Raw genomic sequence first — 22,399 nt, forward strand, 5'->3', positions numbered from 1 at the left:
TCGCTGCCAGCCAAATCAACGCAGCACGCGTTTCATTTCGGTGGATCACCCGATTCCATTTCTTCTCACGCACAGAGCACACGATGTAAGGAGGGTCTGCTGCTCCCTTTTTCGGCGGCACCGAAAGTTGAATGTTGACCTCACTCATCATCGTCGGAACCAACTCTTCCACCATCACTATCCAGCGACACATCGAAAAGAGCAGGGAATGATCACATTCGTCCCTCTCTCGGTGCCCTACGCCACCGGACCCGCCGCGCCTGCTTCGGCAGCGGCGGGAAAGTCGAAACGGGGCGCGCGAACCAAGCTTGAATCCACCGAGCAAGAGCAGGAACATCCGCGTGCCCTCGCCTACCTGCTTCAGATGGACGATGTGCGCGTCCTTATCGACTGCGGATCCACCGAGGACTTCCTTTTTCATGGTGACGCCGCATCGGATGCTGAACAACCATCATCACCGCAGCAGAATGGACAGCCCGAGTCATCGTCAATGGCACAACAGCGACAAGCTGCTGACCTCGACATTAGCCATCTCAAGGCAGCGTCGCTCGACACTTTACTTCGCCAGCTAGCACCCACGATCGACCTCGTCCTCCTCTCTCACTCATGCCTCGATCACTTAGGTCTCTATGCTTATGCCCACGCCAAGTTGGGCCTCCGCTGCCAGGTCTACGCAACGATGCCCGTCCAGAGCATGGGCAAGCTCACCGTCCTCGAAGCCATCCAGACATGGCGCAACGAAGTCGACATCGACAAAGAGCCCACCAACGGCTCCACACGCCGCTGCCTCGCTACCGCAGACGAAGTCGAAGACGCATTCGAAGCGATCAAAACCGTCCGCTACATGCAGCCCACCCACCTTGAGGGCAAATGTGCCAGTCTCACTCTCACCGCCTACAACGCAGGCCACTCGCTCGGTGGTGCAGTCTGGAAGATCCGCAGTCCCACCTCTGGCACCGTCGTCATTGCTCTCGATTGGAATCACAATCGAGAACGACATCTCGACGGCACCATCTTGCTCTCCTCGTCCTCCGGCCCTGGCGCCCCCTCCTCAGGCAGCGGCTCCGACGCGGTCCGCCGCCCAGACCTGCTCATCACCGAGATCGAGCGCGGTCTCGTCGTCAACACCCGTCGTAAGGATCGTGATGCCGCCCTCATCGATCTCGTGCACACCACCATCCAAGCAGGCAACTCGCTCCTCTTCCCCATCGACGCCTCTGCGCGACTGCTCGAGCTCATGGTGCTGCTCGACCAGCACTGGGCGTACGCCTACCCGCACGCCCGTTTCCCGCTCTGCCTCATCAGCCGCACGGGCAAGGAGGTCATCGAGCGCTCGCGTACCTACATGGAGTGGATGACGCGCGAATGGGCTACCAAGGCCAACGAGACCATTGAAGCCACTCAAGATCAGAAACGCAATCCCCAGCAGCGCGGCGCTAGGAACGCAGTCGCATCCAGCCCGCTCGACTTCAAGTACGTCAAGGTGTTTTCGAGCGTGCAGGCGATGGATGAGGCGATCCCGCAGGACCAGGCGAGGGTGGTGCTTGCCGTGCCACCGTCCATGACCCACGGCCCGTCGAGACGATTGTTGTCGCGCTTCGCGTCGAATCCGAACGACGTCGTTGTGCTCATTGGGCGGGGTGAACAGGGGAGTCTGTGCCGGCAGCTGTGGGACGCGTGGAATGCCAATCAGACCAAAGGGTTCGCCTGGACCGCTGGCAAGCTCGGCCACCCCGTCGTACCGAACACGAAACTTCGATTCGAACTGCAGAGCAAGGTCCCCCTGGAAGGTGAAGAGCTGCGCGCGCATCTCGAAGCCGAGCAAGCGGAACGCGATCGTCTGGCCCAGCAACGCGCCCTCCTCGCGCGCTCCCGTCGCCGCCTCGAGGCGGACGAGGACGATTCCGATTCCGACTCGGACTCGGACGTCGACGCTGAGAACGACGAGGCCGTGTACGACGTGGCGACCACCACCGCCGAACCAGGCGGTGCGCTGCGTAAGCGACCCTACGGCGTAGCGTTCGCCGAACCCCCTGCCGGAGGAATGGGAGACACCAACCAGTTGAGCTACGACATCTATCTCAAAGGAAACGCTTCGCGCGCCACGTCCTTTTTCGGCTCCTCCTCCACCGAGGGTCCCTTCGGTCTGGGTGTGCGCTACCGTCTGTTTCCCGCAATCGAGCGCAAGCGCATGGTGGACACGTTTGGGGAGGTTACCGATATCGCCCGTTGGTTGTCGCGTCGACGAGCGGTGGAAGCGGCCGAGACGGTCGATCCGCTCTCTGCCGATGCAGCGTCGGCCGCCGAGGCGGCGCGGAAGAAGATGGTTGCTGAAGAAGCGGCGAGGGCAGCAGCGATTCCGTCCAAGTACATCACCGAGGACGTGACTCTCAAGCTCAGCTGCAGGGTGGCGTTCATCGAGATGTCCGGGTTGAACGACGGGCGGGCGTTGAAAACGCTCATCCCTCAACTGCATCCGCGTCGGTTGGTCATGGTCAACGGTGACACGCGCACCAATGAGGATATGACCGCCGTGTTGGGCGCGATCAAGTCGCTGACGGCCGAAGTCTACGCCCCTCGATGGATGGAGAGCGTGCAAATCGGTCAAGTGACCAACGCGTTCACTGTGCAACTGGGCGAAGCGCTGCTGTCGGGATTGCAGTTGAGTCGGTTCGAGGAGTTTGAAGTGGCGCATGTGCGGGCGCTCGTTCGACGATCTGCCACCGAGGACGAGGTGACGGTGCTCGAGAGCGAGTCTGCTATCGCCGCCGCAGAGGATGGCGAAGAGTCTGGCTCGAAGGTGTTGACCGATCTCACGGAGTCCGGGATTGTGCGATCCATCGAGTCGACGGTGCAAGCCTCCCGCGTCGCCGTTCCAGGGGCAGGTGACGTGGGAGGAACGCTCTTTATTGGCGATCTCAAGCTGTCGACGCTCAAATCGCTGCTCGGCCACCCGCCGTACAGACTCAATGCGGACTTTGCAGGTGAGGGCATGCTCGTTTGCGCTCCGGCGGGGGCCAAGGCGGGTACGTTGGGTAGCGAGGCGGTGACCGTGCAGAAGCGGGGCAAGGGGCGCATTGTTGTGGAAGGAAATGTGGGGAAGTCCTTTGGGTTGGTCAGGGGCGCGGTGTACGGATTGCATGCGAGGGTGGCCGGCGGAGCTGCTGCGGGGACATCGAGTGCGGAGGCTGCGGAGGAGGCGTAGCATGACACGTTCGCGACTCAATCCAAGGACATGCAACAAGAGACCGTGGTCTGCGAGCGCGATCTGAAGGTTTGCACGGTTCCAAACGGCTTCTCCACGGCGTCTGATGATGTGTCCACCCATTCGGCGCTGAGGCACGAGTCAAGGTGGGACCGATCTCAAAAGCTGGGCTTGAGAACCCGAGTGCGTGTCTGGCAGTGAGAGGATAGAAGCGGTGAATGCTGTGCCCGCGTGGACCGAGGAAGTGAGCCAAGCGTGACTGGTGAGTCGCATCGCGCGCTTCTTCCGCGTCGGGTTTGTCTTGGCCCACTCGCCCGGTCAACGCCAGCCCACAGCATTCACCCTTTACCGTCCTCTCACTGCCAGACACGCACTAGGAATCTGATGCCCAGCTCTGCAACGGAATCAATTCAACCATACTCAGAACCTTCAAAGCGCAACCCGGATGTTGATGCATTAGACGCAAGCTGGTATTGAATAGACACAAGCACATGGATGGGGTATGAAACAGAGGTAATTTGAAGCAGATGAGGTATGAGGTTGACGCACGACGTGCAGTGGCGTCATGTCAAATAGCGAAATGAAGTCGGCGGTAGCAAAAATGAAGCACATTGACGGTCCATCCAGCGTGAAAGATCAGACGAGGACCACCAAGCATCGACATCTTCGAGCCCTGCTTCCCAAATTCGCAAATCAGGCAGTGCCGTTGGGCACCGAGTTGGGACCAAGGTCAATGGCAGCCGCCTTCTCCTTGTCCTCTCTCGACTTCTTGACCGCCTGAGCGGCCGTGATGCCGTTGGACATGGACGAGTTCGACACGACGGTGCCCTCGTTGTCGGAACGCATGGCGGTCTGCTTGACAAAGGCAAACTCGGAAGCGGCCATGGTCTCGAGCACACCAATGACGTTGCCATAGGCGTCCTTGAAGACCTGCCTCGAGTCGTCCGCGTCCTGGCCAATGTTGGCCGACTCGTACTGGAAGTATTTGAGGAGCGTGTAGAAGCCGGAAGTGATGATGGCGGCCGCGTAAGGGGCGATCCAGTAGATCCAGTCGTAGCCGTTGAACTCGCCGCGGACAACGTTGGGACCGAGCGTTCGGGCAGGGTTAAGCGAGCCACCGGTGTAGTTGGTACCGAGCAATTCGGCCAGGAAAAGCGCAAGACCGATACCGACAGGGGCAAGGAAGGTACCTCTGTGCTTCTCAGCAGCGAGAAGGAAGATGGCCAGAATAAGCTGCGCAGTGAGGAAAAACTCCAAAAAGAAGCCTTGTGCGACAGTAGTGCCGTTTGCGAGCGTAGTACGTGCGTTGACGTTACCGGGGAGGATGCCTGCGGTGAGGGCAGCAGCCGCAATACCACCAAGGAACTGAGCGATGGTCAAGTGAATAAGCTGGAACCAGCCAAGCGTGCCGGTCAAGAAGAGCGCCAGAGTGACGGCAGGATTGAAGAGACCGCCGGAAACACGGTAGAAGGTCCAAGCATTGACAGCCAGCGAGAAACCGAAACCGAGCGAAGAGTAGAGCAAGGCCTGAAGGTTTGGCTGACCAAAGTCCGGAGAGGCGGTGGTTTGCGAGTTGGTGGCCTGAGTAGCGATACCGAAAGCGAAGAAGAGGAAGAGGACGGTACCGACAAACTCGGAGACGAAAGCGATGGCATTGTTCTTGATCTGCAAGCGGCGTCGGAGCTCGGCACGGTAGTGGTGACGGTGCTTGTGCTGCTTCTCGTCGACCTGCATGAAGGCGGGGAGCTGCTCCTCGATCATAACACTCTCTGCTCGTTCGACCATGGCTGGACGCTCTCCATCTTCATTGGCCGAGAAGAGGGAGGGCTGGCCGACCATTTGACGCGGATCCTTGCTGCCTGTGTTGACGGGTGCGCCTGTAGGAGCGGTGGCCATTCCACCGAGCTGCTTGTCGCCATCGTTGGGGATGCCTTTGGGTGCGTCGTTGGTCACGGCGGTGTCAGTGGATCCGGGCTGCTCGTGCTGCTTCTTGGCAGCTTGCTCTGCGGCTGTGTCGTAGACACCTGTGCCAGCAGCAGGGAACTTTGGGTTGGCTGTTGGAGGGAGAGAGAGCGAAATGAGAATGTGGGGTCCATTGTCAGTCAAGAATCCAGATGTGGTCATGTATATCTGAGCGCCCATCGACGCACCGCCTGCGTCAACTATTTCGATCCCGGCTGCTTCTGGGCGCGTGACAAGAGACAACTGGGGGAGCAACTACAACCGTGCTCCATCCAATTGTGAAATGAAAACTTACTCAGATTGGTGGTGGGCGAAAGAGCCTGGTCGTTGTCGGCGGATGACGACATTTTGGAATATGGATCCGCTCCTCTGCAGTGTGATTGGGAGATAGCTCTCTTGGTCGAATCGAAGGTGGAAGCTGGACTGAGAGGAAAGCCGGATATGGTCGAGCTCGGCGAATCAACGAATCTGTGCCGTGAGGGGGAGACACGTCAAGGTGATCAGAGGATCCAAGGATGGAGGGATGCAGTTGGTGGGGAGACGATGAGACTCGCGCGTGATTCGGAAGCTGGTTTAAGAAGGTCTGCTCATTCTGCGTCTCTGCGGGATGGGTTCTGATCTCGAACGGCTACTTTCACCTTGAGCGTGACGCGGAAGAGCGGGGCGCATCGATCGAGCTCAGTCTGGCGTAGAGCAGTCTGTTGAGCGAACAAAACTCATGGGCTGCCCAAAGTGAATGCTTCCAGAGATAGAAAGAAGTGGCCCCGTTTCACATCGGCCTAGCCGACCTCCATCACATCACACCAGCGCTCTTTCGCTCGACCCCGAACCACTCCCTTCACTGACGGCCCTTCCGAAGTTCTGCTCTGCCTTGTTCGCTGCGAGCAACAGCCCAGATCGATTGTCCGCAGCAGTCTGTGCCTGTGCGTGGGAATACGAAGGTCATGGCGTGGGCTAGCTAGCCAAACCTTTCAGCTGCCTTTGGATGCATCTCCTTTCCCCCACCCGACCGCATGACAGCTCTGCTGCATCGAAATGAAAAATTACCTCACCTGCAGGCAGGTCACTCCGAGAATTCACATTTGACAGTCGAACTCCGCAAACGGCGATTCCGCCTGCAGCACACGCATACCAGGTCAATCGCGTACCTGCGCTCTCGGCGGAGAATTGGGCCCTCTCGTCATGAGTGCAAGCGGATCTTGAATCCAGACAAAGCTCTCTCGAATCCAACTTGGCAGCATGCCTCCCTGATCATGGTGTCAAAAGTGGCGCTGCATCGTGGGCCGTTCCACATTTGTCTGGACCCATACCGAGACCCACTCTTTTCATGTGACATCTCAAAGGCAAGTCGGATGCTTGTCATCAGCTGCGAGACCGTGAGATTTGTTGCCAATCATAGAAACTCGGCATGGGATTTGAGCACTTCCTTGCAGGGTCGCAAGCTGAAACCGTGCCGCAGCACGAGTTGCTTGTCTCGCTTGCCAGCACACAAACCGTTCTCAGCTTGGATGTCTTCCGAGTTGATCATGCCTTCGCTCGAGGTTCGCATCAGACTCTTTGCTGAATGGCTGTATCGCGAGCAAGCTTGCTCTTTGCACTGCGATTCGGTGTAGTGGGCGACAAACTCGGACAGTATCAGCCGTCGCGCACACCCACCATCGATGTGTACCTCTTCCAACGACGCCGAGCGCGCGCGCGATCAAGCCTTCATCTCGCGACGCGGGGTGAGAATCAGGCGAGGACCTCTCCCACACCAAAGGCCGAAAGATTCCTGCCCTGCACGCCCTTCTTTTACCGATGCAGCGGCTCATGCGGAGTCGCGACGCGTCATTACGTCACTTTTCATCGATGCATCGGCGAATTTGGCCTGCAGTCAAAAAAGCCCATCTGCTCTGGCTCAAAACCCCAGGGCCGCTCGCTCGCCTCTGGAGAAACCGAACGGCGAGAGCGAGATGTCGATCTTCCTGCTCGAGGCAGCGGCCATCTCGGCTGCTAATTATACACCCATTCTGCTGCAAACAGGGTCAATCGATGTGTGCCGATTGCACATCAGACTTTTCACCATTCTCCAGCGCCGAACGTTTCTATATTTAGGAGCTTTTCTCATATCACTTCCAGCTCTAACTCTATCACCGATCTTGAAGTGGTCTCATGTTGCAATGACCGATAGCGATCGCAAAGAGCATGCCCTGATGCAAGAGATACGATTGATACGCTGCACGCGATAGTGCGATAGTGAGAAGAATGAGACTACTTCTGTTGACCAAGTCCAGCGATCAGATCACGACCCTCAGCGGCGTCTTGCCAGCTACCGTCGCCCGCCGAACCCGTTCCAGAGCCAGTGCCGGGTCCACCCGACCCACGATCGTCCTCGTCGTCAATGTCGACAATGGCTCCTGTCGCCGGCGTTGTCTTCCCAGCCAAGGCGGGAGGAGGTGAAGTCTCGCCATCGTCCTCATCCTCGTCGTCGTGCAGTGCAAACCGCTGATCGCCATCGGCGTCGTCAGCATCGAGGTGGTCGCGGTACGGTTCATCGCCCAGTCCGCGTCCCCGGCCCAGCAGACCTCTCTGATCTTTGCTGTGCGCACCAACGGTGCCTTCGAGATCGTCGTCGTCCTCGGCGTCCGAGCCCTCGGCAAAGGCGTCGTAGAGCTCTTTCGTTCGGCGCGACTTTTGATTGGGTCCACGACGCGAAGATCCGCGTGCGCCTTGGCTGAGCAGGCCCATGGCCACTTCTTCATCGTCGGCCAGCGATTCGTATGCACCTCCGTCGCCACGACCACCTCCACCGCCCGAACCACGCCCCATCTTTCGTTTGCGCATCACGAAGAAGGCCGCAAGCGATCCGGCAAAGATGACCACCAATCCACCGGCAACCATCACCCAAGTACTGTTCTTCTTCAGGCCAGAGATGTAGCCCGTGTCGGCTTCGGGCTGTACCGTGACAGGAGGGCTGGCGTCGTGGTTGGTGAAATCAATGTGCGACTCTCCTTCGGCGTTTCCGTGGTCGGCAGGTAGGTGGTCGGTCGGCTTCTTCAATTGAGCGGTAGAGGTGGCACTGGGCGGGAGCTTGATGATCGTCGTCTCGGGCGCACTGGGCAGCTTCTCATGAGCCTCGACCGAATTTTCAGGGAAATCCCAAGGCACCGCTTTGGACGGATCGATAGACGCGCCCCACAGCGACATGCTCCATGCGTAGATGTTGCCCACCTGGTTGGGATGTGCCGGGTCAAAGACACGCAGCTTCCACTCGCCGACCGGCGACTCGTCCCAGTGCTTGAGAGTCATGAACGACCAGCCAGGGAAGCCCGTTTTAGCATCGTCGTACCGTCTGGACCGTGCCAACGCCGACTTGGTGCCATGAGGCGAAGTGAACTCGATGTTGACATCGCCACGACGCTGATGCGTGATCCAGACCCGAACCGTCACATGCTCCACCGAGGCCAAATTCGCTTGCTTGAGGTGCTCCTCTGTGATGATGAAGGTCGACTCGGTGCCAGACTCGGAGATGAGCGTCTCTGTTGCTGGGATCGTAATGTTGGGCGACTCGTACCAAGCCTGCGGGTTGACCAATTGATGACGCTTCGCCTCCTCGACGAACTGGTAGGCGTCGATGAGACCGTAGCCGTACTTGTGGTTGAAGTGACGACCTGCTTGTGTTTGCTGCCAGTCTGGGTCCTCCGCATTGAATTTGACAGCGCTGCGCACAGCAATGTGCTGCACGTCACGCCAAGTCAAGTCAGGTCGCACACTGAGACCCAGCGCAATCACACCGGCGGCGAGGGGAGCGGCAGCACTCGTGCCACCATGCGAGCTCGTGCATCGGTTGACTCCGTTCCAGGCAACGTCGGTGGTGTGGATGTGGTCCCCACTGCCCGAACTCCAGCTGGTGGCGATGATGGCAGAGCACATCTCGGAGTACCAAGGGTGCTGCCCTTCGCGATCGACAGCTGCGATGGTCATCGAGTAGATTGAGTTGGTGTAACCATCAAAGTTGCACTGATCGTCCGAAGCACCTCCGTTGCCGCCGGCAAAGACGAATACGCTGCCTTTGCCATCGCGGCCATTCTGGATTCCGTTGAGCATAGCCTTTGCGATGAGACCTTTGGGCGCGTCCATGCTTTTGCCGTCATCGGGTGGACCCCAACTGCAGCTGTAGATGTCGTTCTCCTGGTAACCGAAATTGAGCGCCGCGGCTTCGTCCACGTCCGAGATGGGACCGGAGAGGATGCGGACCCCAGAGACCTTGGCCTTGTAGGCGACACCTACACCACAGACGTCGTTCTTGACAGCGGCAATCTCACCAGCACATCGCGTGCCATGCTGGTCGTCTGTCTCGCGTGGTTCGGGAAGGTCCGTGTGGGAATTGAAGTCGTAGCTGCCTGGCGCGTAAAAGTTGTCCTTGAGGTCGGGGCTGTGCATGTCGAGACCATCGTCGATGAGGCAGACTTTGATACCGTCACCGAAGATATTCTGGTCCCAAACGGCGCTGACATTGAGGTCGTTACCGGGTTTGCGGTCGTTTGCCAGATGCCATTGATTGACAAAGATGGGGTCTTTGATGCCGAATTGAGACATGAGTTTGGACGTCTTGCCGGCTGGGATGACGGCGGGTCGTGGTGAAGGGTCGGCCGACCTCACATGAAACGGCCAATCATCTGGACTTGCTACTGGGTTCCGAAGTTCAGGGTACAGGTGCGGCATCTCTGCGGGATCGTAGATGATATCGCGCTTGTGCCGCCGCCTGAGCTCTTGACGCTCGACGGCCTTTATTGAGAGAGCAGCGGAATGCTGACGCTTAGACAGATTGTGCTGCGTGGTGAAGCCGGGTTCGCGGGCCGAGTGGCGGATGTGAGCCCATCGTTGCAAGACTGGATCTTGCTGTTCTGGAACATCAGGGCGAGCCCCAGATGAGGACGATATGGACGTAGCGCCATCACGCTTTTGGAATGCCTCCAGCTGCGCAACAGGCTTTTCGGACCGTATCAGCCAGTGGTTCTTGAGTTCTCCTGCTCTTTCGACAAACTCGGCGCCTAGCGACTCTGCGACGTCGCGGGGGTCCACCTCTTGACCGGCACGGGCGTGCACCTCCACCACATAGTAGTGGTGAGTGTCGTACGATCGCTTAGCGGGGAGGGGGACTGTTCGTTTCTGATGTGACCATGGATGATGTGCTGATCTCTTGTGTCGCTGTACGAGGTGCTGAGGCGATGCTGCATCCGCACAGCTCCTTACAATGAGAGAATCATCACTGCTCGCGCCAGGCGAAGCAGCGGCCACAGCCAGAATGCCGCCGAGGAGGAGCGAGAGAGAGCTCGAAAGCTTGGTGGCTTTCATGGCTGCGGAGTGTCGCCGGGCGTGATCGAAATGAGGCCTGGGTCCGGATCAGGCGAATTGCGACTTGACGAGACTATGACCGATGGCGAAGAAGATGGCGGAAGAGACTGGCGATGGCTCGCGCAAAGGCAGTCGCAGACCGTTCGAGTCCGGACTACGTGCGAGTGTGACCGAAACAAAGGTCAGAGATTCGGCAGGGACGCTAGGACGATAGAAGCATTGGCAAGGGGGATCGTAGTCGATGCGAATGGGGTCCTCGAGGTTGGGTATTGAATGCAGTTGAAACGAATGTGAGCTTGCTTGTGGGAAGCGATGCTGTTGAACGGGGATTTGACGGATAGGCTTAGTAGGCTGATGAGAGCAGCGAGCAGATTGGAAGAAAGGAGAGGAGAGGAGGGCGTGACAAGATGGCTACAATAGATGGAAGCGAGACCCTGTGATGGATATGATGGCCATGGCTGAGGTTGAATCCGGCGAGTGTTGCTTCGCCTCTTGAAGACTGTCAATTTGAAGAAGAAAGCGTGGAATTTGGCTGCGTGTCACCTTCTTGCCTTTAGCCAGCCAGTCAGCTCGACCCCGAAGCTCAGACCCCACACAGCATCACATACAGTACAGGCGCTGCTGCCTTGATTTTTTGGCTCCTTGAAATTGCCACCGCACAGCACGGCATAGCGCGCCCTGTTCACCCCACGCGCTCTATGCAAGGGTCCGTGTTGGCTCACCACACGGCACAGCGCCGTGACCTGCGGCTCGTGCGATACTTCTCAAGGTAGAGCATGCGGTCATTGGTACCAACATGCGGCGGGCAGGCGGGTCATGCGACAGATGAGAAGAATGTCCATGCATAGCATTGCGAGCGTATGAATACAGTAACGCCAGCTTTACAGAGCGTCGTGCTGATCAGCGAGCTTTGCCGCGCCGCCCGAGCTCAACGGCGAGTAGCGTCGCACGAACCCATCCGCTGCAGCAGCAACAAGCTCGACGGCGCTCATGTCGCCCTTCCAGTTTGCCAACTCGACCACGTCCATCTTCTCCAGTTGCCTGCGTACGATACCTTCAGTCACACCTTCGCCTTCCGTTGCTTTTCCAAGAATCGCTCGGCGTCCCGCACCCAACGCGCTTCCCAATCCACTCAGGACACCCTGCAGACTCGTCCCGCTCAAGGGGCACGGGAACGAGACGTTGCGGTTCACGTTGACCGGCACCGTGATGCTGAGCACTTCCACATCCACCTCGATCTTGAACAGGAAGCTCAGATCGCCCGAACCGCTGCTGGATCCGCCCAGCAAGCTGAGACCGCAGTCCGAGGCAATGTTCCTGATGATGCTCAGATCCGAATCCTGGCTTTGATCGTACGAGATCTGGAAGGGGAACACGATGGTAGTGTTGTCGTTGGGTTTGATCTTTTGGTTGGTGATCTCGCCGTGGCCGAGAGCGGTGCTCTGGTCTTGCGAATCGTATGCGGTGGCCTTGAGCTTGCTGATGCTGGCTGAGATCGAATTGGGGTTGCTGATCGAGATGTCAACGCTGACATTGAACGAGAAAGCGCCATTCTGGTAGCTGACACCGTTCTGACTGGGGACGCTCACTCCAGAGATAGCGACGTTGGGCGGGCGGAGGAACGTGACAATGAGCAAGATGATCGACACGATAAAGATGATCGCGAGAATAAGATTGCCAATGATGATTCTGAAGAGCTTGGCAGGACAGCTGCGAGATTGAAAGGCACGCTTGTCATCCTTGGTCCAGATCGAGTTGCCGCTCGCCCGCTTCGAAGCGTAGGGGCTTCCATAGCCCGCCTTTTCGGAGGTCATGTTGGGGTCGGCGACGGCAGCAGCGCCAGCGCGATGGTCAGCGTACGTGTCGATGTATTGGTCGTCGCTGTCTCGGTGCAGTCCTCTGGATGGATTGCTGTCGTGGCTGTCACCGTAGCGTTCGTGAGGTTGGTCCCAAGAAGCAGAGTAGGGCTCGTACCGTTGCGAATCGTGGGAGTAGGGATCGTGAGATGGTGGCAAGGAAGTAGAAGCCTGTTGTGCTCGAGGGCTTTGGAAGGCATACGACATGGTGGCGGATCGAGAAGCCTCTATTTTGGCCCAGGATGGAGAGGATACACGAGAGGAGCAGAGAGTCGAGAGACGTCACCGACCGAGAGGCAAATTGAGCTTGCCGAGCGAGATGGCGCTCAGAAGGGCTCCTTTTACCGACGTAAGGGTCAGCCTTCGATTGATGGGGTCTTGGACTGGCAAGCTCCCAAAGCGCCGTTTGTGAGTGCAAGCGAAGTCGAAGCGGTGAGGGTCAAAGGTGACAGGGCAGAGTGAGAGCAACTCTCCTCGTCGTTGTGTACCACGGCTGTCCAAGACGGTGTTTCAAAAGGAGAACGAGAGCGAGAGCCAGCCGAAAAGGCCAAAGTGGAGTTTAGGCATCACTGCTGTCTCTTGGCTCCCCCACACAGCCTTTCTCAAGGCGGTTTGGCGGCGGTGCTGCGCGCGCAGATTTCGACTGTCGCAGACGCCTCACACAGCGCTGCAGAGCCACACGGTCGCTCCAAGGCGGTGCTTATTTTTAAACTTGGAATTTCCTCGCTGACAGGCCAAGTACCATGAAATTTCGAGGGCTGCCGATCCTGTGTCGATCCCAAGCTCGCCTCTTAGCATTGTCCACCCCGTCGCGGCGCGGTTGGGAGCCGTCAGAAAGACGGCTTTGCGATCAACTGCCGTCGGAGAGGCTTGCGGCATCCACGAGCCACGACGTCGATAAAGGTATGCTGTGATGCTTGTGGTTTGCGGCGGTGCTCATCTTCATTGTCAAGAGTGTTTGCCGCAAGCTGTGTTAGTGCTAGGTGCCAATCAAAGTTGACCGTGCCGTCGGCGAGTTTGGCGAACCGAGGCGCTGACTTCTTGATATGGCTTCCGCTTCGAGGGAGGTGCCATGCTTTCCCTTGCTCAAAGGTCGTCGTTTCGCCTGACAGACACTTATGCTAGAGCGTCCATGGCGTCGGGCAGCGTGGGCAACACAACGACAGTGGGTTTGAAGAGCGAATAGCATTGCTGTCCATGTCCTTCCGAATGCAAATGCAGATCACTTCTTCTTGCCCTTCTTCTTCTTCTTCTTGTTCTTCTTGCCGCCTGCACCCGACCCACCTCCAACGGCCGAGTCATTGGTTCCTTCGTTAGTGTCTGCCTCTGCGTCTCCGTCACCGTCTGCCTCATCTCCATCTCCGTCCCGCTCGGCGCTTACTTCTGCTCCAGGTGTGGCGATTTTCAAGGCACCTTCGGGTGCTTCTGTGCCATCGACGGTGGAGGGAGTCGTGTCGATTTCCGCACCGGCAGCAGCCTTGGCAGCAGGTGTGCTGCTCGCAACGTCTGCAGCCTCTTCGGCGCTAGCTCGAGTGGCTCCACCTGCGGCTTCCACGAGGGTCGGTGCTGTCGTCTCCACCGTAGCGGCCTTGTCTGACATGCCTCCGTCGGGAGTCTCTTGTGTGCGTGCAACATCTTGCTTTTCTTCCACCGAGCCGTTATCCGCTCGATGAGCGTTGGCGCTCCTCTCGAGCGAAGCACCTTGTTCGACCACTGGCTTGGCATCTGAGGCGTCGGCATCCTTTGCAGCGACGGCAGCCGCAGCCTCGTCTGTCGGTGCGGCAGTGGCATCGCTCGCAGAGACCGTCTGAGACGCTTCAGTCGTCTCGGCTGTCGAATCCTTGGATTCGGGTGGATGAGCAGTCGGATCACCTTTGACTTCGTTGTGACCTTCCTTTGCTGGCGTCTCATCAGGGGCGGAGGGAGCAGGTGCGACGGGCGCAGTAGGTCGCGGCTCGACTTGACTGCCACTTCGATCCAAGGGTGCCGACTGCTGTGCTCGTTTTCGGGCTGCTTCGGCCAGACGCTCCTTGAGAGACATCCTGCCCGGCTTGGACGGCGCTGTTCCTGTAGGTGTCTTGGGTGTTGCAGGCGCTATCGGCGTGGAGGCGCCGCTACGGACCGGAGACGCTTCGCTTGGCGTGCCAATGACGGCCGATTGAGCGAGGGACGGATTGAACCCGCGCGCGTCCTTCTGAGGCGTCGAGAACTGCGGCGGTCCTCCTATCTGGGCGGCTTCCGATGGTGCTGCTGGAGCGTCCTTCGGCTGAACAGAGGCGCGATCCTCTCGTGCATTCTTGACCGCTTCCGAAGTGTCGTCCATCACTGCTGCGTCGGAGGCCCCAGCCTTCGCGTTCCCTTCCTGTTGCTGTTCGCCAGAGACAGCCTTCGCCCCTTGTCCGTCCAGTTCTTCCACGCATTGACTCGCTTCCGCAGTCGCTTCGGTCTCAGTCCTGGCTGCTGTAGCGTCTCCGTCACTGCTGGCGGCTGCAGGAGCGTCAGAAGAGGTCGAACTGCTCTCGCCAAGCAATTTGGCAACTGCTTCCGGCGCGGGGACAACAGGTGCCACGAGGTCTTCAGCACCCTCTGCGTCCGCGTCCTCATCCTTGACAATGATGGACGAACCAGTCTCCTGGCCTTTGGACGGTGTTGCTGGCGGAACATCATCCACTTCCTCTGCGATACTGCGAGCACCCGTGGCGGCCGACTTGGCAGGAGTCTGCGGACCGGATTCGTGAGCTTGCTGCGGCTCTGCAGTGGTACCGTTCTCGCTTCCGGCAGGAGGCTGTTGCTGAATCTGCAAGCTGGACCGCGGCGTCGTCTCCAGCGACTTCTGTGATTCCATTGGAGTCGAAGTGCGTGCCACGTCTGTGGAAGCCCGAGGACTGTTTGTCTGGCTCTGCTGTTGCTGCTGACGACGTGCAAAGATGTTCGGGATTCGCGGCTTGTACGTGACGGGTCCGAACTGCGACGCTCCAGTTTTGTCAAGGGCGGGCGAGCCTGGCGGCAGCTCATTGCTGCCGGCAGAGGTGCCCGCAGTCGCGGATGCATTAACCGGGGCAGGCGGCACGACGTGCTTGGATGCCATCACCTGCTGCAAAGCCTCGTCTTTCCATTCGACGTGCTTCAGCACGGATAGCTTGGTGCCAAGGTAGCGAACGTCGGCCTGCATGCGATCGACGGCTTGTTGCTTGCTGACATCCATCTTGTCGAACTCTTGCGCGATGCGGTCATCGATGGCACGGAGCACCTGGCCGATGACATGCTCAACAACGACACCTTGAAGATATTTGCTCAGGACCTTGTGCAGCGTGGCAGTCTCCTTGACCAGGTCGACAGCGTACTTGTTTGGCTCGATGTCCTTGCTGTCAGCATTCTCTTGACCTTCGGCAGCTGACTTGTCGGCGTTCCAGTCGATGCCGCTCAAGGTGCGGCAGTGCACGGTGAGGCGATCCGACATGATGGCGACCAGCTTGGCGTGAATCTCGTACTGGTGCTCCTGGAAGTCGCGACGCAGTTTGTCAAACTCAGTGAGCATGACCGCTTGCTTCGGCGACAGGTGACGACGCACCGTTTCGCGAATGTACGGGATGAGCGAGATCATGACAGACAGGGACTGAGATGCAAGCGCCAGATGCTTGGCAGTGATGTTCTTGAGGCCAGCCGATCGCATCGCTCCAGCGCCAAGCACGACCTGACACGTGCGCGAGTTAAACTGCTTGAGAAATTCCACGACCCTCGCCATAGCCTCGGTGGTGAGCAAAGGCAGATTGATGATGACCTTGAGATAGTCGACGAGTAGTGCGAGGACATCGAGGCTGGCTTGAACGACAAAGTAGGGGCGGTCCTCGATGTCGAGCGTTTTGGCTAAAGCAGGAGCTCCATCATCGCCAGCATCGTCGCCTTGAGCTGACGTTGCCTCTTTGGCGTTGCCTGAATCAGCGGAAATCCCGCCGCCGGTGACAACAAACTTGCTGGGATCTTCGACGGCACTGCTGACGATCTGTCGAATCTGGTCTTGGATCTCGGCGCCAACATCAGCCTGTGCCCATGTCTCCTCCTCGACGGCCTTGGCAGCGCGCTCGATGCGTCGACGATGAAAGTTGGCCAAAAAGCCTTTTGCCTGACCGAGGATTGTGCCACGCAGACCCACGATCATCTTGCGGCAGAGCTGTTCGGACGACAGAACGAAGCTCCAGCACAACTGGAAAACGACGAGGAAAGGAGGCAGCTCGAGGGCTGCGTGCGTTGTGGCTCGCAGAGAAAGGAGACGAGCGCACAGGCCGTGAGCCTTTTCCGCAGAAGCGACCACCACGTCGGAAAGCTTGGCTGGAAGATTGGTTGGAACCCCTGGCGGCATGATTGGCGGAAGAGGGAGGCCTGACGAGGATCCGTCTCGTGCCGCACCAACCTCGAGGTTGCGATCGGTGTCGACCGTCGTGCTTCCCGCGGACGAAGTGCGTGCAGCCAGTCCGTCCAAGATGCGAGGCACCAGTTTGCATTGAGCGTCGATGGCCTTGAGACATTCCATCAGAGTGTCGAAGAGCTGCCGGCACATGCCGAGGAATGCAGCATGGTCCAGGTCACGGATGCGTGCGGCAGGGGCCGGCAAGTTGTCGTGGCCGTCCAGCTTGGACGATTCTTCGGAGAGTAGCCATCGGACGGTCTCGATCATCTCGGAACCTGAGTGTGACAGCGTCTCTCTCCATGCCTCCTGAACTGCCTGAATGGCTACGTCTCGGTATGTCGACACCGCCTTTTCGATCCCTCCGGTCTTCGCAAGTCCAATGACGAGTGGGCCAATGCGTGATGCCAGCACGGACTCGCTGGATGACAAGGCACGAGCAGAGTGACCGAAGGGTGACAACGGAGGTTTAGAGGGCGTGAGAGGCGACTCGATGATCGCAGCGTTTGGATTGAGAGAAGGTGGTCCTGGTTCGCTGGCGCTTTCCTTGAAGTAGCCATTTGTATCGGACGGTGAAGAGGACGCACCACTCTGTCGAAACGTCGATAGTCGTTCTTCGATGTTGAGTTTGAGCACGGCGGTGAGGTCCTGCTCGAGCATGCCTGACAAGGTCTGCTCCATCTCCTCGAGCTGCGCAGGAACGCTAGCCAGACCTTGCAAGTCAGACAAAACGATTCCACTGTCCGTTGGAGCAACGCGATTGCCGGCCCTTGGTATGGTTTCGACGCCAGTTGCAGTTGGTGCTGGTTGATCTTCAGCGCGACGCAGTGTCGATCTGAGCTTGTCGAGAAGATCGAGCGCTTCTTCGGTCTCGCCCTGCTGCAGGAGCAAGCGCACAAGGTCGCGTCGCTCGATCACCTGGCGTACGTCCCGGACTGCGACCTGCTTACGTTCGAGCTGACGTCGGTGCTGCTGCTCCCGGATGACGCGAAGACCCTTCTTAGCCTGCTTCTCGTCGATAGAGTCGAGCTCGGACTTGAGCTCATCGATCTTGAGCAGACAGCTTTCCGCCTCTGCGTTGAGATCGTTGAGGTTTTCGAGAGCGGCGAAGAACGAAGACGATTGCTGGCCAATCTCGATGATGAGGTGCTGTTCGATGACATCCGAGTAGTAGCTGAGCTTCTCCTGCAGCATCTGATTCAGAGCAACATCGTAGGTAGGAGACGATCCATCATTCGTCTCTGTCGGTGATGATGATGACGCAACCTTGTAGCGTTCTGTGACCTGATCGAAAGTGTATGGGTTGCCGAGGTCAAAATCTTCTGAGAAGAAGACCTGCGGCACGGCACTGAGATTGGGGAGCCGTTTGCGCGGCTGTGGTGGTGGAACAGCTTGAAGGTCAGCCGTCAGCTTAGCGATGCTGGGAGTCGAGCGATGCCGCGGGCCTTGCTTGCCTAGCGGTTCCGAGTCCACGGAAGCGTCACCAGCAGAGCGCTGCTGCTGTTGCTGTTGCTGCTGCTCGATGGTGGCCTTGCCCTGCCTGCCTATGCTTTGATTGCGCATGAAGCGATCCCATTCTGGGCGAACTGATGAAAGGTATGGATCGAGCTCGGACTTTTTCACCTTTGGGATCTCTGCGGGGGTGTGATTGGGAGTGATTGAGGGGAAGCGAGACGACTTGGGATCGATGGGATGCTGGCGTTTCGAGGGATTGTTCAGGACGGTCGAGATAGCATTGAAGCCAGTAAGCGCGAGAGCTGGTGAGTTTGAGCCCGAGCCAGACAGACTGAGCATCGATTCTGCAGCACCTGCAGAGCTGTAGATTCCCCTGCCAAGGCGAGAAGCGAGAATGCTGGGTGCGAAGGAGGTGCTGTTGATGGTCGAGTCGGCGTCCGAGGCTGGACTTCCTGGACTCATGACGCCATTGCGAAGTTGCACTGAGCCCGCCGTCTCATCGGCCGCCGTTGAGGCGATATCATCGGCTGGCCTCGCGGATGAGGAAGAGGAGCCGGCCGCCTCATCGATGCCGGTAGACATGGTGCCGACCTTGCGAGAAGCCGCTTTGCTCGGTACGCATCGAGCGCGGATCACGAGGCGGCTTTTTGTTGATCTTCGGCGACCAGAGAAGAGAGTCTGCACGTCGCAGAGCTTTCGGTGCTGTTGTACAGTGCGATGAGATGGTGTTGTTCTCGACGAGCCAGAGGAAGTGTTGGCCGTGCGTGGAAGTCGAGATCTCCGCGTGGTCTGGTCGGCGTGTGGCCCTTGCTCAAATTGTTGCTCTGTTACGTTGTGGTACCCAACAATATGATGCAAATCTCACTGCACGGATCATCAGAAGCCTGAATTGAGCTGGACAAGGGTCTCTCATCTCGGCCCTTTCCGCGCCGTGACCGAAGAGGGTCCGACCACGGCTCTCTCCCTGCAGTCAGTCAGCATGACACAGCTGAAGGAGCTTGGCGCACATTCGACGCCTCTGTGCTTCGGTCAACCCCGCCGGTCAAATCCTTATATGGTCTCTTTCGCTGTTTCCCTGTCGAGCTCTCGAGCTCTCGGACTGGTTGCTCTTCGGCTCGTCGTATGCTGCCGGATTGTTCGCTGACGACGAGGTCTCGGATGATGCGAAGGAGTGTGACTGATGTCAACTTGTCAGAAGTGGACCCGACGGGCGGACCGAAGCACGCGGCCCAGCCGAAAGGTGCTTCAGCGAGTCCTTTCTATTCAATTTCAGGCAGAACCCTTGTCAAAGACGCTCGATGATGGTGATTCGCTGCTGCACCCTTTCGCTACGCCTGCGCCTCACCTTACCAAGCCCAACAAAAGGGAAAAAAGCGGGGGGCGAGCGGGCCGAAATGAGCATCATGACCGTCTTCTTCTTGAGCTTGACGGGAGATCCGCTTGCTTGACTCCGTCCCGTCCCTCAGTCAGATTCCATCTCGACTCTCGCTTCTTTGCCTCCTTCACTTGCCACCACGAAGCGCCGCAACTTTCCACATCGCGACCATCGACTCGGGATCGCAGCGAATTTGCCCTCCTCTGTCATCTTGGCTGACTGTCATCGGCACCCTCCCGCTGAAGCTGCGCTTGAGTCAAGCTAATCATCGCTTCACAGCCACGCAGTATCGGCGTGAGGAGGCTTCTCCACCATGGCCATGCCAATGGCGTTTCCCGCCACGGCCATCCGACCGTTACCTGGCGCTGGGACCACGCTCGTATCAGCGCAGCAGCCCGTGAGTGCACCTGCTGTCATGACCACCGAGTCCTTTGACGCTCCCGAGGGAATGTACGTCTGCACCTCTCGCTTCACATCACCACCGCAGCCCATGATCCATCTCAATCCGGTACCTACAACACAAGTCGGCTTGTCAGCCATCTACCCTACTCCTCGTGTCTCCACCGTCAGCCCCCGAATTCCAGTCCCCTCCAAAAAGGCATCGGATAGCAATGACACAGCCACCGCTCCAGCACATGGCGTCTTGCTGGAAGCTCCGCTCGCTTCTCAAGGCATAGACGCACCTTCGACCAGCTTGACGGGTGGACTCCCGCCAGGCAGCGCAGGTCCATCAGCAGGTATCGCCGGCATCGGTGGTCCCGGCATGGGCTTCTCCGGCCTTGGCGAGACCATGGGCAAGCTGAGTGCCAAACCTACTCGGCCCAAGAACAGTCTCAAAAACACCTCAAGCAGCTTTGTCAACCGCATGATGACCCATCCAGACCTCGCAAAGATCCTCAGCGCCCGCACCGAGAACGAGAACTTCACCTTCTTGACCAACGCTCGCTCCTTGTTCTGGCTCGCAGACACCACCGGCAGGACCAAAGAGAGTCTCGGCCGCATCACCTTTGGCGCTTCTCCATCAGTTCACGACGTCAATCAGTTCACCCGCGCACACGATCGTCTTGACCTCATCATTGGCTTTGTCACCGGCGATCTCATCTGGTTGGATCCCATTGCTGCCAAGTACACCCGTGTCAACAAGGGTGGCTGCATCGCCAACTCGGCTGTCACACAGGTTCGATGGCTGCCGGGAAGCGAGAACCTCATCATGGCCGCGCACGCCGATGGTAGCATTGTCGTCTACGACCGCGAGAGGGAGGACCCCAGCGACTTCAGTCCCGCGACGTGGGAGGCTCTTGCTGGCAGCACCGCTTCTTCGTCCAGTGCCGCGCTTCAATCGGCCCTGGGTGTGCCCGGCACACTGTCGTCAGCAGCCATGTCGGCAAGCCAGACGTCCGCTTCCAACGCATCGTCCTCTTCCAATCCGAGCACATCGGCCGTTGGTCCAGGGCTCGCTTCGGGCATCACCGAGTCGCGTCCCATGCTGGGCAATCGGACGGTCACCAGCTCGACCGCCACCACCACAACCCAGGCCGACATCGGCGACACCAATCTCTCCACCAGCTCTGGAAGCGCGACGCATCTGCCTAAACCTCGCAACGGCGTCGCGCCAGGCACGCTCTCTCAGCGTCGTCAAGCCGCGGACTCCACCTCAGACGGCCAACCACTGCTCCTGGTCACCAAGCCAGGCTCGGTTCCCATCGCCTCCGGAATTCCCTCTGGCAATTCCCTCCACTCGCGCGAGTACCAGCAAGCCGCCGCAGCCGCCGCCGTCGCCGCTGCCAACGCCAGCGGCCTTTCCGGCAAGGGCAAGGAAACCGCCTGGTCCCGACTCAACCCCGTCTCGCACTGGGCGGTCTCCAAAACCCGAATCACCGACTTTGCCTTCTCGCCCGATTACTCGCACGTCGCCATCACCGCCGAGGACGGCATCCTTCGCATCGCCGATGTCAACTCCGAGCGGCTGCTCGACACGTTCGAGTCGTACTTTGGCGGTCTCAACTGCATCGCTTGGTCTCCGGACGGAAAGTTTCTGCTCACCGGTGGCGAAGACGACCTGGTGACGGTGTGGGCGCCGAGGGAGGGTCGCATCGTAGCGCGCTGTCAGGGACACACATCGTTCGTCACTGGGCTAGCATGGGATCCATGGCGGTGGTCGTCCGAGGACCGCACTTATCGATTTGCATCTGTGGGTGAGGACTGCAAGATGATTCTCTGGGATTTCTCAAGTGCTGCGCTCAATCGGCCGAAGACGTATGCCCCTCATGCGAACGGCCCGCGCCGAAGCTCGGTCGGGCTCGGATCGACCTACTCGCTCGGTGCGGACAAACATGGCGTCTCATCGATCAGGTCCCCCGCCTCAGCCAGGCGGGTCAGCACCAACCTCGGCAGCTACGATAGGGACGGTCTGACGGACGACACGATTCGACACCCGGCATTGCCCAGATCGGAAGTGGCGATTTTGCAGCCTGTAGTGACGGTCGAGGTGGATGGTGAGATCCCAACGTCCCTGCGATTCAGTCCGGACAAGGTGGTGGTGGTGAGGAAGAACGCGGCGGTGGACACATTTACCAGACCACTGCCGAAGCGGCCTACGAGCGTGGTGGCCAGCGTTGGAGCAGGAGAGAGGACGAGCGGCGTGGCAGGCGCGAGGTCGAGGATGGGACTGTTGGGACGCGGAGGGAGAATGTTGGAGCCATTGAAGATCGGTGAGCCCGGTGCGAGGGTGCCGTCGTCAGTGACGACGCCGACGACTCCGAGAAATGCCACCGCGGCCAATGGCAACGGTATCACTGCATAGA

General features: G+C 58.8%; 6 protein-coding genes across 6 annotated transcripts; 2 read left to right on the forward strand and 4 right to left on the reverse strand.

Annotated features, from left to right (window-relative positions):
• Nucleotides 1-208: 208 nt before the first annotated feature.
• Nucleotides 209-3,205, forward strand: PSEUBRA_005396 (Beta-Casp domain protein; the record flags this gene model as incomplete). Its single annotated transcript, XM_016438816.2, has 1 exon — nucleotides 209-3,205. The coding sequence occupies one exon, from the start codon at nucleotides 209-211 to the stop codon at nucleotides 3,203-3,205; it is 2,997 nt and encodes a 998-aa protein (XP_016290125.2).
• Nucleotides 3,206-3,898: 693 nt separating this feature from the next.
• PSEUBRA_005397 (Major intrinsic protein) lies at nucleotides 3,899-5,514 on the reverse strand (the record flags this gene model as incomplete). The annotated part of the gene is made up of 2 exons (XM_016438831.1): nucleotides 3,899-5,259; nucleotides 5,463-5,514. 2 exons carry the CDS (start codon nucleotides 5,512-5,514, stop codon nucleotides 3,899-3,901), a joined length of 1,413 nt encoding a protein of 470 aa, XP_016290126.1.
• Nucleotides 5,515-7,417: 1,903 nt separating this feature from the next.
• On the reverse strand, nucleotides 7,418-10,504 carry PSEUBRA_005398 (Peptidase S8/S53 domain protein; the record flags this gene model as incomplete). The annotated part of the gene is made up of 1 exon (XM_059465571.1): nucleotides 7,418-10,504. One exon carries the CDS (start codon nucleotides 10,502-10,504, stop codon nucleotides 7,418-7,420), a length of 3,087 nt encoding a protein of 1,028 aa, XP_059320369.1.
• An 881-nt stretch (nucleotides 10,505-11,385) lies between these two features.
• PSEUBRA_005399 (Late embryogenesis abundant protein, LEA-14) lies at nucleotides 11,386-12,567 on the reverse strand (the record flags this gene model as incomplete). The annotated part of the gene is made up of 1 exon (XM_016438829.1): nucleotides 11,386-12,567. One exon carries the CDS (start codon nucleotides 12,565-12,567, stop codon nucleotides 11,386-11,388), a length of 1,182 nt encoding a protein of 393 aa, XP_016290128.1.
• Nucleotides 12,568-13,582: 1,015 nt separating this feature from the next.
• On the reverse strand, nucleotides 13,583-18,802 carry PSEUBRA_005400 (Vps54-like protein; the record flags this gene model as incomplete). Its single annotated transcript, XM_059465577.1, has 1 exon — nucleotides 13,583-18,802. The coding sequence occupies one exon, from the start codon at nucleotides 18,800-18,802 to the stop codon at nucleotides 13,583-13,585; it is 5,220 nt and encodes a 1,739-aa protein (XP_059320370.1).
• Nucleotides 18,803-19,908: 1,106 nt separating this feature from the next.
• PSEUBRA_005401 (WD40 repeat) lies at nucleotides 19,909-22,398 on the forward strand (the record flags this gene model as incomplete). Its single annotated transcript, XM_059465579.1, has 1 exon — nucleotides 19,909-22,398. One exon carries the CDS (start codon nucleotides 19,909-19,911, stop codon nucleotides 22,396-22,398), a length of 2,490 nt encoding a protein of 829 aa, XP_059320371.1.
• Nucleotide 22,399: the final 1 nt, after the last annotated feature.

The sequence above is a fragment of the Kalmanozyma brasiliensis genome (assembly GCF_000497045.1).
Source record: "Kalmanozyma brasiliensis GHG001 unplaced genomic scaffold PSEUBRA_SCAF6, whole genome shotgun sequence".
Classification (NCBI taxonomy): domain Eukaryota; kingdom Fungi; phylum Basidiomycota; class Ustilaginomycetes; order Ustilaginales; genus Kalmanozyma; species Kalmanozyma brasiliensis.